This window comes from Grammomys surdaster, unplaced genomic scaffold (genome assembly GCF_004785775.1).
Source record: "Grammomys surdaster isolate TR1022 unplaced genomic scaffold, NIH_TR_1.0 62, whole genome shotgun sequence".
Lineage (NCBI taxonomy): Eukaryota > Metazoa > Chordata > Mammalia > Rodentia > Muridae > Grammomys > Grammomys surdaster.
The window spans coordinates 21660364-21676928 of NW_021604564.1; the positions used below are offsets into that span (position 1 = coordinate 21660364).

The window sequence follows — 16565 nt, forward strand, 5'->3', positions numbered from 1 at the left end:
CAGACTGATGAAAGAATAGAGACTGCTTGCTTTCACATTCCTCATATGTTATTATAGAACATATTGAATACACTAGAGATCCATAGTTTCGATTGTACCATGATCCCTTTGTCCAGTGAATTTATATTTCTGTGGAAAAGATAAGAATATTTCGTGGTCTCTTACCAGTGGGGTGTGTGTGTGTGTATTTAGAAGTCTGAGTGTTGACCTAATTTAAAATGCTATAATATGCATGAATATAGGCCTGAGATTTACTCAGATTCATCCTTAACTCATCAGAGACACCAGCTACTGCACTCCATATTACACTGGTCTGTCTTCTGTTTTAGTTGTTAGGTACTTTCCTTTCAGGAAAGGTACATACATGTGTGTTTTGCTGGTTGGTAACATGACACACATTTAATATCTCAGCAAGTCTCATCTGAAATCTTTTAAGTTACATAAACTTTAAATTCTATTTTCTTTGATCTTCCTCATGATTATTAATGTATACAATCAGTAAGCATCCTTAGACTAATCTTTATTGGACCTCATACCAAACCTTTTTGTTAAGATTCTTGCAAAGTTTGAGTAATAGTGGTCAAGAAAAGCTGATTAGTTTGATATCCATTAAGTAATGGTAGCCAAAAGAGCATAGTAAAATGTGTTTTGATTAAGGCTTTTCTTCTCCTGAAGATCATCCCCACCCAGCTTGAGCAAAAGAGGGCAGTTTATAAAATGTCCTAGAAGCTTGTTACTATCATCTTTGAACTATGTCACAGCTGTAAATTTTATTGTTAAAAGCGAGAGATGGCTCAGCAGTTAAGAGCACTGGCTGCTCTTCCAGAGATCCTGAGTTAAATTCCCAGCAACCATTTCATAGCTCACAATCATCTGTAATGGGGTCTGATGCCCTCTTTTGTCATGTAGGCTTACATGCAAATAGAGCACTCATACACATAAATCTTTCTTTAAAAAGGAAGAATTGGATTTCACTGTTAGCTTCTACTCAGTAAAATTGGAGTTTCTCCCCCCCCCCCTTTTGAGTGGACATGTAGGAAATAGAGTTTAAAGTTTATGTAACTTAAAAGATTTCAGATGAGACTTGCTGAGATATTAAATGTGTGTCATGTTACCAACCAGCAAAACACACATGTATGTACCTTTCCTGACAGGTTATCGCTGATTACACATAGTTAATGCCTGCCACTTAGAAATTCTGATCTTAATTAGCCATTTGGTTTTATAGTTCCTTTACTGTGTATAATTTGTAATCTTGCCCTAGCATTTTTTTATTTGAATAAAAACAGGATGGATATAAGTCTTTCTAGTAAAGATCCAAATAAATGCATCAAGTTCTATGTATGAACAGATATAGAAATTTTCTAAACACAAAAAGGAGAAACTAAGGAAGGAAAAAACTATGTACTCCCCAACCTCAGTACATACAAACATGCAGATTCTGGCCTCAGGTAAAGAGGGGAAAGTAGGTCTTATGAGCAGAGGCATGAACAGTTTAGAGATTGTCACTCAAAGCAAGCCCAGAATTCTTGCCATCAGTCAGAAAGGAATTTCAGCACAAGTCAGTATGAAATGGAGTTGGTATTTATTAAAAGAAATATTAAGGGGCTGGAAAGACAATTTAGTCTGTAAAGTACTTGCCAAGTAAGAATAAGATCCTGTATTCAAATCCCCAGCAACCATGTAAATCTGGGTACAACAGCACATTTGCAGCCCCAGTGCTGAAGAGCAGAAGCAGGCATATCTCTGGAGCTTACTGGTAAACCAGGTAAACCTAAATTGGTGAGCTCCAAATTCCATGAGAAGAACCTGTCTAAAAAATATGTTGTCTAAAAAATATGTTGAGGAGTTAGAGAGGTGGCTTGGTGGTAAAGCACAGGCTGCTCTTCTGGGAAACCCAGATTCAAATCTCAGCACCCACATAGTTGCTTAGGACCATCTGTAACTCCAGCTCCAGGAAATTTGATACATTCTTCTGGCCTTCATAAGTATTGCATGCAACAGACATACATGTAGACAAAACACTTGTTTATATAAAATAAAATATAACTTGAAAAAAATGAATGTTACATAGCAATGGAAAAGGACATCCAATGTCAACCTCAGCCTCCCTGGGCAAATGGCATGTGCACACATCCACATGAACACATACATACACCATTCACTCATATACACAAAGAAATTCCAATACAGCTATTAAGCACAAGGGTTAAAAGAGAGGTGCTGCTCTGGAAGAAATTAAGACAGACCACAGAGCATGGGTGTTGGTTTCTTAAAGATGAGTTTCGCTTCTTAGCTTTAAAATAGTCATGTAGAATTTTGGTTATTTTTGTTAATGTTTGGTTGGTTTTGAAATTGATGTCTTCAGAAGATTGCTGGGGAACTAAATGAGATATTTCTTACAGGTACACCACAAAAGTCTAGATCATGAGAAACATTAGAGTTCTTCACTGTAAGCCAAGTTCACAGTCTTGTTCGAGATTACCAAAAAGTGTCTGGGAGAGAAGTGAGGCTATACTTGATGGTCATGCAGGCTTAGTCCTAAAGTATGGTTCACTGCTATCTTGAATGAAATAGCTAATAATATGGAAGGAGTATCTTACTCTGTGTCAGCAACTTTCACAGTAGATGTTAAATTTTTCTCAGCTGGAGAGTCTTCAACCATACTCGGGAGTGATAGGCTCTTTTTTTTTTTTTTCCTGTGTCCCCATAATTCTCCCTGGCTTTCTGTTGTGACTCTGAGATTTAAGGAGGTTTGAAACGTGGTTATTATACAACAGTGTAGTAGTTCTTTACTCCCTTTAGGTCATGAGACCTCTTTATTCTGTGATGAGAGCTTTGAACACACTTGAGTCTAGACAAGTGTCAATGAATATGGCTAGTGAGTGTTTTCACAGGCTTCAGCTATATGCTAAGGCCTGTCTAGATAGCTTTGGACCCTAAAAGACTCTAGTATATGACCAACAATAGTGCACAAAACTGGTGAAATACCACTTGAAATATTGCTAAGTGTATTTAAGAAAGATAGCTGTTGATTTATAATTTGAGTTTAAACATTTTAGTGTCAACTTCTATACAAATGTCTTGTAAAATAGTGTAAGTAAGCATTACCAGTCAGAGGAAAAACACCTCAAGGTTCATAAGTGAAGATGTATGAATTTATTCTGGATTTCCGAGGATATCTAATGAAAATTGTGTTCTTTGACTTAATTTAAATGTATTTCTGTGCTGGGCAGGGGGAGGTGTCCTTTCAGGAAGACTATACTTTTGACTAGAATGATGTACATGAAGTAAGTGTAAGGTGGTGACAGTAACGGACAAGTGTTGATATACTTTCATTTATTTGTCTCTAGGACCTATCTCTAGTTCCCCATTAGCTGACTATATATGGATTATCAAGCCTCTCCTCTTCCTATTTAATATAAATAGCCATAAATACCACACCATGCTAAAAGTGATTTCAGTATATGGCAGCACAGTACTTTAATTCCAGCACTCAGGATGCTGAGGCAAAAGGATCACCTTAATTTGAGGTCAGAGGGCTACATAGTAAAACTGAATGAGTAAATGAGTGGTATCAATTCAGATGCTGATCATCAGGCAATAAAGATGAGAACACAGTACAAGTTCAGACTGCCTCAACAGCAGTCTCTGCCATGGCCATCTCCAGAATAGTGGCAGAGAGAATCAAACTCTCCAGATTTATTAGGGATTCCTGGAGCTACACAAAGAGACCCAGTCTCAAAAACAACAAAAACTATGGTGCTTGTTTCAGGGCTCTCCCAACCAGCAAGGTCCTACAAATGACACAACATCATAGAGTGTTCCTTGTGCCTAGGATGATGGTGCCTTTTTAATCCAGGTTATCTGGCTTTTCCAACAAGGGGCGAGGGCTGGGGCTAGAGGACTGAAAAGGCAAAAGCTGGTTCTTGTATATCTTCAGAGATAACAGACTGTGGTGTCTGGGAAGTAGAAAAGGGCTGAGCCTGTAAGGCCTTCATAGAACTTGTAGTACAGGGAGTAGACATTTAGTATAAATAACTCTAAACCTTGGTAGTTGTGATATCTTGGCACAGTGAAAGCAGCAATTAGTTATATTTGAAACCAGGGATATGTGTGGGCCGTGAAATACCTTCCACTGAGACACCAGTACTACACTGAAGGCAGACTAGAGGAGAGGCCCTTTGAGCACCTGTGAGTTGACATGAGCTTTGTGTTTTACTATGTTTTCCTGGTACCTGCTACCTTGTAGGCAATCAGATTCTTTGAGTGACCAAAGAATAGGACTCCGGCTATCTGATCTATCTCAGCACTGTACTGGAGTAATTCCTTCCTACCCTGTTCTGTTCAGGATAGCTGTTTTCTTTTCAAAACCCCTTTTTATCGTGTTACGGTGGTTCCACTGAAGCTGAAAACACCTAAAATCCCATAGGAACTAATAATATTCTGGATCTTTCCAGCCCCAAACCTCTACAGGATAGTTGATCTGTGTGTAAATTTTCCTTTGTGTTTTTGTTTTGTCTTGCGATAGAGAGCTCCACTGCAGCCCAGGCTGGCCTGGAACTAACTCTGTAGATCTGGTTGACGAATGGTTAGGTACTAAAAGCTTTAAACTGCAATTCTTCCCTCACATTTTAAAGGATAAGTGCTTCGTGCGGCCCATAATTAATCCCTTCTACCACTCAGCGTGGCTCCCTTAGTGGCTGGTGGCTATACGGGGCTCGACTCCCTGTATCTGTAAAGTTCCCACTTCATCTGCCCCTACTCCTGCCGAACCTGCTGCGCTGCCTCAGATCCACCTTTCAAGCTCGCCTTTCAGCTGTGGTTCAGCTGCTCAATGGCCCTCCCTCCCTCCCTCCCATCCACAGGCTTATAATCTCCCAGGTAGCCTCCTTGAAGCACCTCCAGAGCATGCTGTTCACAAACAGCAAGACACCACTCTTACTGGGTTCCTAATCCCTTCCACACACAGAGAAGGAGGTTGCAGGGCTGTGAGAGTGAAAAGAAAAGAGAAGGGGGCGGGTGAGCCAGGACAGCACAATGTCGTGCCAGTGCTCCAGCGGCTGCGCCACAATCGGCGCCAGCTGCAGCCCAATTAAGCTCAACAGGTCACAGGTGTTCCAGACAGAAGACGCTTTTAACAAAACCACTTTCTGAGAATACCTAAGAATTTTTTAAGCACTGTGGCCCGTTTCTTTTGGTGGATTTTTTTTTAAAGCTATTTACTACACTTGAAATACAAAGAAGCTGAGATTAGGCCTTGCTGGATGGCGTGCTTTCTTCCTGCCAAACAGCAGGAGTAGTCCTAACAGCTTCTGGGCCATTGTGGGTTCAGTGTACAGCTGCAAGGAAGGAAAAAGGTCTGCTGAAGTCCTGCAGCCTGCCCTGAGCAGTTCACCAGCTCCAGCAAGGAGCAGCAGCATGTCTATATCTTTGTACTCTGAAATCACCATCTCTCAGGTGCACTGGAAGTTTAACTATACAATGTCTTAAGCCATCCTGGGGAGTACTGTTAAACAGGGTATGAATTAAACTATCAAGAAGTAACTTTTCAAGGGAGAAAGGGCATGTTTGGGATGTAGTTCAGTTGGTACAGTGCTTGCCTAGCATGAAGGAATCCTTGGATTGGCCCCCAGCACAACTGGGCATGGTGGGGTTTACCTGTGACCCCAGCACTGAGGAAATCATTGTCAACTACGTACAAGTTCAAAGCCAGCTATGATTCATACGACTCTGGTGGGTGGGGTTTCATTTTGATGGACTAGAGATATGTAGCTTGGCAGTAGAGGACCTAAAAAACAGTTCTCCATTCCATCACTAAAAAGTAAGTTTAAAAAAGAGACAGAGTTAGGGAGATGCCCCAGTGGTTAAGAGCACTAGACATGTTTGGTTCTGAGCACCCTCCTGGTGGCTCACAAAGATCCAGGTCCAGGGAATTCAACTTCCTCTTCTGATCTCAAGTACACACATGTACATACATGCAAGCAAAACATTTTTACATACATACATACATGTATATGTGTGTGTTAGTGTGTGTGTATCTTTTTTTTTTTAAAGTACCCTGGCGTGGTGGTAGACATGTTTAATCCCAGCACTCAGGAGGCAGAGGCAGATGTATCTCCGAGTTCAAACACAGGCTAGTCTACAAAGGAAGTTCCAGGACAGCCAGGGCCACACAGAGAAACCCTGTTTTGGAAAAAAAAAAAAAAAAAAGAAGAGGAGGAGGAAGAGAAAAGAAAAAGTAAAAAAGGGCTTTCCCCCATCTAAAGTCACCTACTCCATTTGAATCTGGATCTGTTATGTGTACATATCCACCTGTTCTCTGTCCAGTATGAAGGTCTACGTGTTGGATGACCTATTGGTTGTGTCACTTTGAGGATAACAGTGCTTTCTAAGGTAGTGTACCAGAAAAGTTAGTTAGAACTTAATGCTTTGGGACCAGAAGCAGCTCCTGTTCCTTCCCCCACTTGCATGCCAAGACATTTGAGGCAGAACCCTAACTCCAAGCTTTCAGCCTCCTGTGTACTTGCTTCCCTGTTGTCGTTGTCACTGTGCTTGTCTGGTAGCAGAGTATAGATTCCCCCAGGCCTCGCCTGGAGATGGAAGCAACTACTTAAGTTACTGCATCTGATGCTACATTCACCAGAAAAGACTGGTTCCACTGTGAAGCTGAAAGGAACAAGGGAAGAGATGGCTCTAGCACACAGGGAATAAACGTTCAGGAAACTGCCAAGCATGGTCATGGTCTCCTTCCTATTGACTACTTTTTAAGTAGACAGCATTTGCCTGGACTTTTTCTTTATCATGTTTTTAAAAGCATTACTGTCTTCTCAGAAGCCATGTTGTTTTTAATTTTTGCTGTTGTCCTGCTTCTATTTTGCTGTGCCCAGACACCTGTTTAAACTCTGCTTCTCTGCTGGGTTGGAGAAAAGAACCATAGGCTATATGTAAGAGGTTTCCTTTTTCTCCACAGCGAAATAGGACATTGTTCAAAATTCCACACAATTGCCTCTTTGCCCATTTACATTTATAAGTGAAGTAATTAGATTTCTCAAGGCTCGGTGGTCAAAAGCCTTCTCATCCTGGGGCACTGCTTCCACATGCAGCTTGTAGCAGCACTGTTACTGTGTGGTGCTAAGGGTACTGCTGCTGTAGAAGCCCACATAGAGAATGAAATTCATACTCACATGAGCCTCCATCTCTACTGCCAACTACTTTCCTCACTTACAAAGACTCACTTCACTGTTAGGTGAGCCTAGTGATTTGTAGAGGATTTGAGTAGCGGACTCTTCCTCTTTGGTGTTCATCTCAAATTTACCTAATTCTTTGACATGGAGTTCCTGTGTGTCTTATGTTTTTGTTAGATAACTAATCACCAGCTCTATTTTAACTGCTGAATAAATGAAAAGAAAATTTGTGATGTGTAGGCACCAAATAAAGTGGTATGGCAGCCATTGAAGCAAAACACATCTTAGTCTGGCTATGATAATGAGATCTTGGGCACTATCTACTAGTTTGTTTTTTTGTTTGTTTGATTGGTTGGTTGTTTTGTTTGTTTGTTTTGTTTTTTTTGTTTGTTTTTGTTTTGAGACAGGGTTTCTCTGTGTAGCCCTGACTGTTGTGGAACTCACTCTGTAGACCAGGCTGGCCTCGAACTCGGAAATCCACCTGCCTCTGTTTCCCAAGTGCTGGGATTAAAGGCGTGCGCCACCACTACCTGGCTATCTACTAGTTTTTGACTCTTTTTTTTTTTTTTTTCATTCACAGAAATGTGTTTCAACCTCCTAGCAAGGCACATATGAAAATTTAGGTATCTATCAATTCATCAAAACTGAATGAGAATATTATACTCTTTTGTGCTGTGTAGCCTGCTGGCCAAAGTACCCTTTCTGGCAGCTTGCCGATAATTCCTTTGAAAAATGAAATCTGCACCAATAGGGGAAAGGGCAGGATTCTGAAGAAATTAAAGGCTGGCTTCTAAAATGCTTTTTGCTAAAAGCTCAAGTGGCCAAAGACTTTCTTTCTCAACAGGTTAATATTCCTGACCTTCTGTAAGTCAAAGTCATCCATTTGTCTACACATCTTCTCAGCAGAGTTTTTCTGTGGCCTCATGAGAAAAGGGAAAAACTGAAATGATTCACTGTTGCTCAAACAGTCTTAGACTCTGTCTGCTTTGGGGCATGATTGTTCTTTGTAGAAACATGGGTCTGTGCAAACACAAACCCATCTCAGTGAGAGGTGGTGATGGTTTTTTTTTTTTAAATAGACTTTATTATATGAGCTACCAAACAATTTTAGTTTAGATTGAAGGCCTTTCCTCGGAGGTCTCATTTCCAGATAGACAATATGGGCAGCTTTATATGAGAAGCCCTCACCCTTACTACAGAGACGAGGGTTCAGAACAGACTTGCTGGTTGCAGGGTCCTTTCACCAGGGGGAAACACCCATTTGGATGTTTGCATGTTTCATTTTTAGCAAACTTCTTTCAAGTCCTTCAAACTAATATATATTATTACACATTTGCAAAAACATCCCTGTCCCTTGTTGCAGTAATTATTTAAAAAACAGCCTCTGGTCAAGTTGACAATCTAAGCTGTAGCAGCTCTGCCTAGATCAGCCGCCATGTTCTGTGGCCAGAGGCCACGTACGCACCACAGCTAGAAACAGCCAGCCAGAAACACCAGCCCTGCCACCCACGAGACCAGCGTGGGAGATTGATTTCCAGAGGCTCCATAGGCTGAGAGTAAAGTTCAATAACAGTATGCCCATACAAAGAGAATTGTTTCCTAGTTAGCTAACCTAAATAAAAGTTGTTACTCACTACTGTTCTCCATACCTGCACGGCTCTCCATTGCTCCTACATCTCTGCCCTCCCTAGCTCCTCCTCTTCCTTTCCCTCTTCCTCTCCTTACTCCTCCCACCTTAGCTCCTCCTACAGTCCCTGTGTGACAAATCTTGATATACTCAAAAAGGGTCTCTCAGAAAGAATACATTTGTATTCGTGACAGAGTTTCCAGCTCTTAACTTTTACAGAAGTGACTGAAGCCACCATAGCACTCCAGACCAAAACATATGGTAATAAACAATGCTTATTATTTATTTCTTTTCATTTCAGGAAAAGACTGACAAGAGTATATAAAATACAAGTAAAGCACTACAGACTCTGGCCTCAGTGCAACAGTACGCATATGTAGAAGCCTTATGATAAACACATAGGGGTTGTGGCTCTTGTCCAACTCTCCTTAGCTCCTCACTATGTCTATTCCTCATGCATCTGTCCTCAGCCCCTTTCCCTTTTGTCTCTATTCTGAAATACAAGAGACCAGAATTTAAGGATTATAAAAAGGTCAAGAACCATGCTGATGGCCTTGAGTAAGTTTTCTGGTATAGTTATACAAGATGGCTCACTAGGTGAAGGTGCTTGTTGCTAAGCCTGACAACCTGAGTTCAATTTCCAGGACACACATGATAGAAGAACTGATTTCTGCCCTTTTGTCTTCTGACTTCCACACTTCCACACCTTTGAGTAATAAATATAATAAAAGGAATTTTCCAAAGAAAAAGAATATCAACAGTAAAAACTATTTATTAATATTCTGCTAAAAATAGGAGAGGAGAAGAGTTCTGTAGGGATCACTGGGTGTCTTTGTTTCATTCCAAATACTGTGTCACATTGACTGGCTAATTGATGGGCACTACCCAGTTGGTATTCGAAATTCGGGTGTCTGTAGAATCACATATCAGGTACATGGATTTGTAAGATAGGACTTTCTCACTCTGTCTTTGTGTGTTAGAAAGGTCAGACTAGCTCCTAAGACCCGTTCTATAAGGGTACCGAGCCCATCCTTGCTGGTGGAGAAGGAGTGGCCTATACCCCAGAGGCTCCACATCCTAATGCTGCTGCCTTGGAGATTAGGCTACAGCATGTGAATCATGAGGACAAACCACTATAAGTGGGATAAAGCAAACTGAACAGCTGTCATTGCTGGACTTTGAAGTCTTATCAGTTTCCCGATTAGTCTGCCTATTCCCTGAGTGGAGCAGACCATCTTACGTTGGCCTAGACTTGTTTGATCATGGAGTACTGGTTACTTATATCTCCCAGGAAATGTTGGCCTGGTCTGTTGGAGCTGCATTTTCTTCTTTTTCTTTTGCTGCCATAGCACACACATGGAAGTCAGAGGACAACTTTTGGTAGTCATTTCTCTCTTTCTACCATGGACTCTGGAAATCAAACTCAGTTGATGAGGCTTGTGCAGTAAGACTTACCCACTGAGAGACCTCTTCAGCCACCTTTTCTAATTAAATGCTTCCCCCACCCCCAGTGTGTGTGCGTCTGTGCGCGTGCGTGCCTGCCTGTCTGTCCGTCAGTCTGTCTAAATTCATTCCAAAACAGCAATGTCTTCCTTTCTACACAAAATACTATGGTTTTCTTCCTGGCAGTCAGTGTGTGTCCGTCCCCTGATGGTATATGGTGACAAAGGACAGATATAGTTCCTCACACCTCTAAATCTTATACTTGACCTTTTGTAGTTGCTGGACAGAATAGCTAGTACATTGGTGTTGACTGGGGAATGGAAGCCTGGCTAAGGAATCAGTACTGCCTGTCCTGTTTTTTATTGTATATTGCAAAGTACATATGGTATAAAGGCAAATTAGCAAGGAAGAATTGTGTAATTGGGTCTTCCAAGCATTCCCTATCATGATACAAGATAAAGATACATGATATCAAGGAACTAGGTAAATTTTGTTAAAGTGCTAAAACTCACCAGTAGAAAATACAAAGGCAACTCCTTCCAGAGGTGTTCAGTTGGTGACACAGTGGCAGTGTTTTATCTAGAGATGAACTGAGATCTATGAGTTGAGTTACCAGACATTTCATAAAGCTTGCAGTTTACAATCCTGTATTGGCCACATCCATAGCTTCTTGGTGGGCCCTGGACTGCATGCAGATTGGCTAAGATTGGCTACAGCTGTGAGGAGGGCTCTGACGTGAGGCCCAGCATTCAGCATTTGTCTCACACTGTCTTCCTTCAGAGGTTCTACAGAACCTCCCATCTAATCCAAATGTCCCCACCTCTCTGTTTCAAAGTTCTATCCCACAGTGTAGATGAAGTGTTTTTATTAAAATCAAGGCCATTCTCAGATGTTAATACATACCAGAAGCTCCAGATTATAAGTATCTACCTTCAAGGTAAATGCTTTCTTTCTGTTCCAGCTTAATCACTGCATTCTGACAAGCTAGCCAGACCAGATCATTTGTTTTCTTTGCCCATGTGCCACAGTCCTATCCACCGACCTGCTGACCATGAGAACCAGGCTCCAAGCAGCCTTTTGATCATCTCCTTTCTTATCAAGTCCCCCTCCCCAACACCACCACCACATTATATGTACCTTCTTGTGGTCAGTATGTGCTTTAGTAAGTGTTCAAAACTTAAGGCATCAGTTACAGAGCAACTGAATGAGTATAGAGTTGGTATTTGTCTAACATTTATAGGAGTTATTCAGAAAATAACTATGTTGCTGGACTGTATTTTCTAGGACAAATCTAGATTGGATCAATAAAATGTACTATTGACCCACAGTCTAGCACTTTGTTCTTTCCCTTATCAAAAAGAGAGTTACACTCTGGATATATTCTCTATACTATTAGAGAGTAATACTCTAGCATCCAGCACTCCAGGCTTCTCCAGTGATGCTTATACCTTGTATGGATGAAAGAGGTGCTTCTTAGGTGAGTTGGTGGAAGAACTCTTCTATTAAGGTCCCTCACCTCCCTTTGTGGAGGCTCTCAAGTTCCCACTAGAATACCATGTTACATTTGCTATGTTTTCTGCCTTAGCAATTTTGTAGCCACTTTATTTTCAGAAAAGCATAACCACTGTAGTTAGCTTATGTGCTCATTAATGAAGCCCAGAACTAATAGTTACACTCTTGAAATTTGACAAAGCCGTATGTATTTATGTATGTATGTATGTATGTATGTATGTATGTATGTATCCCCATAGCCCCACCGCAGTGCACAGGAGCCCTCTCCCCCGTGTGTGTGTGCGTGCACGAGAGAGAGAGAGAGAGAGAGAGAGAGAGAGAGAGAGAGAGAGAGGGGCCTGTCAAAGCAGGCTACTAAATCCCCTAGAAAGCTACTTGTATCTGCTTGACTAGACAAGCAAAGGAACCATTTTCAGTTAAGGGAACAAACTATTTTCAACTAGCCTTCATTCACCTATATGGGGTGTAGCTAGCACCACTCATTCTTTTTTTTTTGCCCTGAAAATTGAAAATTTCTTTTCATCCAGTAGGCTTGTTCACCACAGTAATGCAGTGCATCTTTGGAACAATACTGGCCTCCGCCTGCTTCAGCTGTCTCAAATCCAGTGACCCTTCCTTCCCTAGTATTTTCCTCTCACAGGCTCTCCTTATCTCTGTATCAATTCTAACTTCTCTCCAGATTCTAACTTCTCTCCAGATTCTTCTCAGTTCTCCAGCTTTCCTCCCTGAGGAAATAGTCCACTTTTCTAATATTACTAGGAGCGAAGAGCTCAATCAAAGAGATACAGGAAAGAAATGTCTCATATGCTGGTCATACAGCAAAAGTTGAAAGAAACCTATAAATACAAACTCTGTGCTGTGATAAGGGGTGCTGGTTAGCAGGGCCTCACTATGCATCATAGTACCTGTTGAGGGCTCCTCCCTCCCAAACTTCACAGCCTATCCTTAGCCAACTGTGTTGGAAACGTGGCCAGAGGTGGAATATCATGTCCAGGCCACACACACTTAACAGCACATATGTTTGTCCACGTTTTTGCCCCTCCACTGGGGTGCTGGGCAGACAAAACACAGAATTGTAGACTGTGTTTACCCTGTGTCACTACTGTTGGATGCTGTGCTCAAGCAAAATGCAAATACATGGCTCAGGGGGTAGGAAAATGCAGCCTAGAATGTGGAAGGCCAAAGCTGGGGTTCTCTGACTCTCAGGAATCCAGTAGCCGATGGGAAACCACACAGAGTTGGGGATGGAGGATTGAGGGTCCTGGACCTGCAATGAAGAGCCTGGGGCTGTGGGCTCCCCAGCTCCTGGACATCCAGGCACGACTGGGTAGAGGGGAATTGGGAATGGAGTTGGGGGCCCTTGGACTGAGGACTAAGACAGGGCCAGGGGATAGGGAACTCTAGCTTAGCTCATTTGGGATTGTCCTTAGCTTAGCAGCAGTTGTCTGGGAGTGTAGAGGGGCCTTCTATAGGAGACTTAGGCTGCTCTGTAGGCGAAGGCCTTTTCCATGCTCCCACAGAGATTCTTGATGAAAGAGACAGTCCTTGGTTCCAAACTGTTTATTGGTTGTTCATTGTGGAAAATGGGTACATACTACCTTCTCAGGGTAGACCAGAGATGTTATACGTTTTGTAGGGAAGAATATCCATGTATGGAAGCTTCTTGGCTAAACTCTCAGGGCCTCTAGATACCTCATTAGCATGTTTTCGGCTACATGACCACAGGTTACATTTCCTGTATGGGAAGTGTGATACATGTTCCAGGCTAGGAATCTGGTAGGAAACAGGGAGCTGCCTACCGTCTCAGGTAGATGCCTGGGTGCCAGGGACTCTGAACCCATTCAACTATACCAAGTTTCCTGGCGTGGTCCACTTTCCCACATGCCTGCTTGTCATGTAGCTTTGTGCTGGCTCTAGTTTGCTCTAGAAAGAAGGAAAGAACAGACAGCTCTGTATACAGATGCTTTTTCCATATGTAAACTTAAAAGTTTTGCATAACATAATGTGAGGCCCTGGATCTATTTATAGCACCACCAAAACACCAAACATTAATTTGCCCAACTCCCAAAGTGATGTGCTCATAGTGCAGAAGTCACACATGTCAGAAGCTACACTCAACATGAAGTCTCACCAACATGGCTGCCTGAATAGAACCTGAAAAAGGACACCTATAGACATGCTAACATGGAAAGCCCACAAGGCCTCAATCCTACACAGTAGCTAAGTAATTCTGAAAGCAAGAGAAATAGTCGGCCCCCAAAGAAGAGCACACAGAGATTATTTTTTTAATTCTAATTCCAAATTATCAACCCATAAAACATACAAGAAAGACTATACAAACTGAGCGAATTGTACTTGAATATTTAAAACCACACACAGACTCTAATGACAAAGAAAAAGAGGCCATGAATTTGAAAGAGAGAGTGGTGGGGTACATTGGTTTTATAAAGAGGAAAGGGAAGGGGGAAATGATGTGATTGTATTATAATCTCAAAAATAAAAAGGGTTTTGGCTTTTTTTTTTCTTTCCAATACAAAGTTTCTCTGTGTAACAGTCCTGGCTGTCCTAGAACTCTTAAAAGGGTTTTTTCAATGTCATTCTAGAGATAAATATGTTGAAAATAATTTGTCTACAAAAGAGTACTAACTGTTTTCTGCCTCCTTTTATTTGTTCAATTTCAGATCATAGCGGTCTGCAAGGAGGCCGCTCTCCTAGCTCTGGAAGAAAACATTAAAGCTGACTGCATTATGAAGAGGCATTTCACTCAAGCCTTGAGCATTGTGACACCCAGAATCCCAGAGTCACTGAGGCGCTTTTATGAAGATTACCAAGAGAAGAGTGGGCTACATACAGTCTAAGAAATACTTATGTGCATATATTTTCTAGAGAAAAGTTTGTTTTCAAATTTTGTCTTGAGAGTGTTTACGGTTTCTTAATAGGTAAATGTTTGAAATATCCTCACTGGAGTTGAAGAGCCAAATGTTTTGAATCATTTGAGTACAATAAACATTTCTCTGGGCATGAGTTCAAACCAGTTTTACCTTTTGATTTTCAACAGTATATATTAACCCTTGTATTATTTCCTTACTCTAGAATTCCTGTCAGTGTGGGATAGTAGACGTTTGTTTTATACAACATGGAAAATGTATTTGCAATAAGGACATCATGAAGAGTATCACCGGGTTTCTGCTTTAAAGATAGGATTTTGTGAAGCCTAGGTTGGCCTCTGTCTCTGTGTATAGCCAGGGAGGTTGGAAGTTGTGACCTTAGACTTAAGATTCTGCTGCCTCTACCCAGCAAGTGCTGGGATTATAGGTATATTCCCCTGTACTGTGGATGCAGGACTGAACCTTGATCCCCAGAGCCCAATGCATGGTAGGAAATTGCACAGTCAGCTGAGCCACATCTTCCAACCTCTAGTCCACACTCAGAAAGCCAGCCAGGTTTAGTTTCCATTGCCACTGTTGTCACCTGCATTATGACCAGAAAGCATGAAATTATCAGAGACACTACAATACCCTTGGAAGACTTAGGAATGTTAAAGTGTAGAGCCAGTTCTAGCCCAGAAAGCATTCTCAGCTTTTCTAAGATACTGTAAGGAGCCGGGCAGTGGTGGCTCACGCCTTTAATAATCCTAGCACTTGGGAGGCAGAGGCAGGCGGATTTCTGAGTTTCAAGGACAGCCTGGTCTACAGAGTGAGTTCCAGGACAGCCAGGGCTACACAGAGAAACCCTGTCTCAGAAAAAAACAAACAAACCAAACAAACAAACAAAAAACAAGAAAAAAAAAGATACTGTAAGGAATTCAGAACGTATACCAGTTTTAATGTATACGTACGTGCAAGTTGCCAGTTACTTTTTGATTAAACAGAACTATCGAGATGGCTAATCAGGTAAAGGCACTTGCCACCAACCCTAACAACCTGAGTTTGATCCCTGGGACCAACGTGGTGGACAGAACCCACTAAGTTGTCCTTTGACCTTCACATATGTACCATAGCATATACACACACACAGAGGACACTTTAATACATAAACCTTTTTTATATAAACCTTCTTGAAAAAACTCTGTCCTGATGATGCCCTGAACAGTGGAAATCTAGCAGCTGGTGTCTGAGAATGAGACAAGTCAGGGACTCCTGACCATCACCACCATTATAGATACAGTTCTGTGGATTCCCCAGGGACTGGGCAAGAATCTGAAGAGAACACCTTTCCCCATGAAGTACAAACCAGAATTTGACCTAACTCAAGTCAGGGAAAGAAAGGTGTTGATCTTGGCCAACGAAGGAGTTTGGATGTTGCCACATAAAAAGCTGTAACTGAGCCTCAGCTTCACATGCTGTCCAGTTCTGAGCTTTCTTCTCCATACCCTACTCCCACAGTGCACAGGTAAACTAGAAGTTCTTCCTCTGGCAGAGGAGATCACAGAAACCTCATACTTGCCCTGCGCTTTGGATATTTGAGAGAAAGGCCTGTAGATTTACCCACAGTGTTGAGGTTTAAAACACCTTCAGATTCCCACAAAAGCATAAGTCCATGCAAGAATTGTCCTCAAGGTGCCCAGCAGCTCCACTAGTTGCAGAAGATACATACACCCAGTGACTGGAAGCAACTGACATCCACAGCAAAGGGTTTATAATCCCCAAGGATGAGGATCAGGGGATACCATGTAAACAGTTCCAGCCATCTCAGAAAACAGCACTAAAGTCATGGGTCTTTGGTATGCACAATGACAGTTTGAAGTTTAGAACAGTAGACCTACCTGTACCTGTAAGAACAGTTGAAGTGTCAGG

The 16565-nt window shown here is 41.8% G+C and overlaps 1 protein-coding gene across 2 annotated transcripts in view; it reads left to right on the forward strand.

Annotated features, from left to right (window-relative positions):
• The window catches only part of Spata5 (spermatogenesis associated 5), a 166394-nt gene extending 151594 nt beyond the window's left edge, over nucleotides 1-14800 (forward strand). For both annotated transcript variants that reach the window (XM_028762990.1, XM_028762997.1), the window contains exon 16: nucleotides 14451-14800. In XM_028762990.1, the coding sequence (XP_028618823.1) occupies nucleotides 14451-14627 (177 nt within the window). In that variant the 3' untranslated portion in view covers nucleotides 14628-14800. The remainder of the gene's footprint in view (nucleotides 1-14450) is intronic.
• The last annotated feature ends 1765 nt before the right edge of the window (nucleotides 14801-16565 follow it).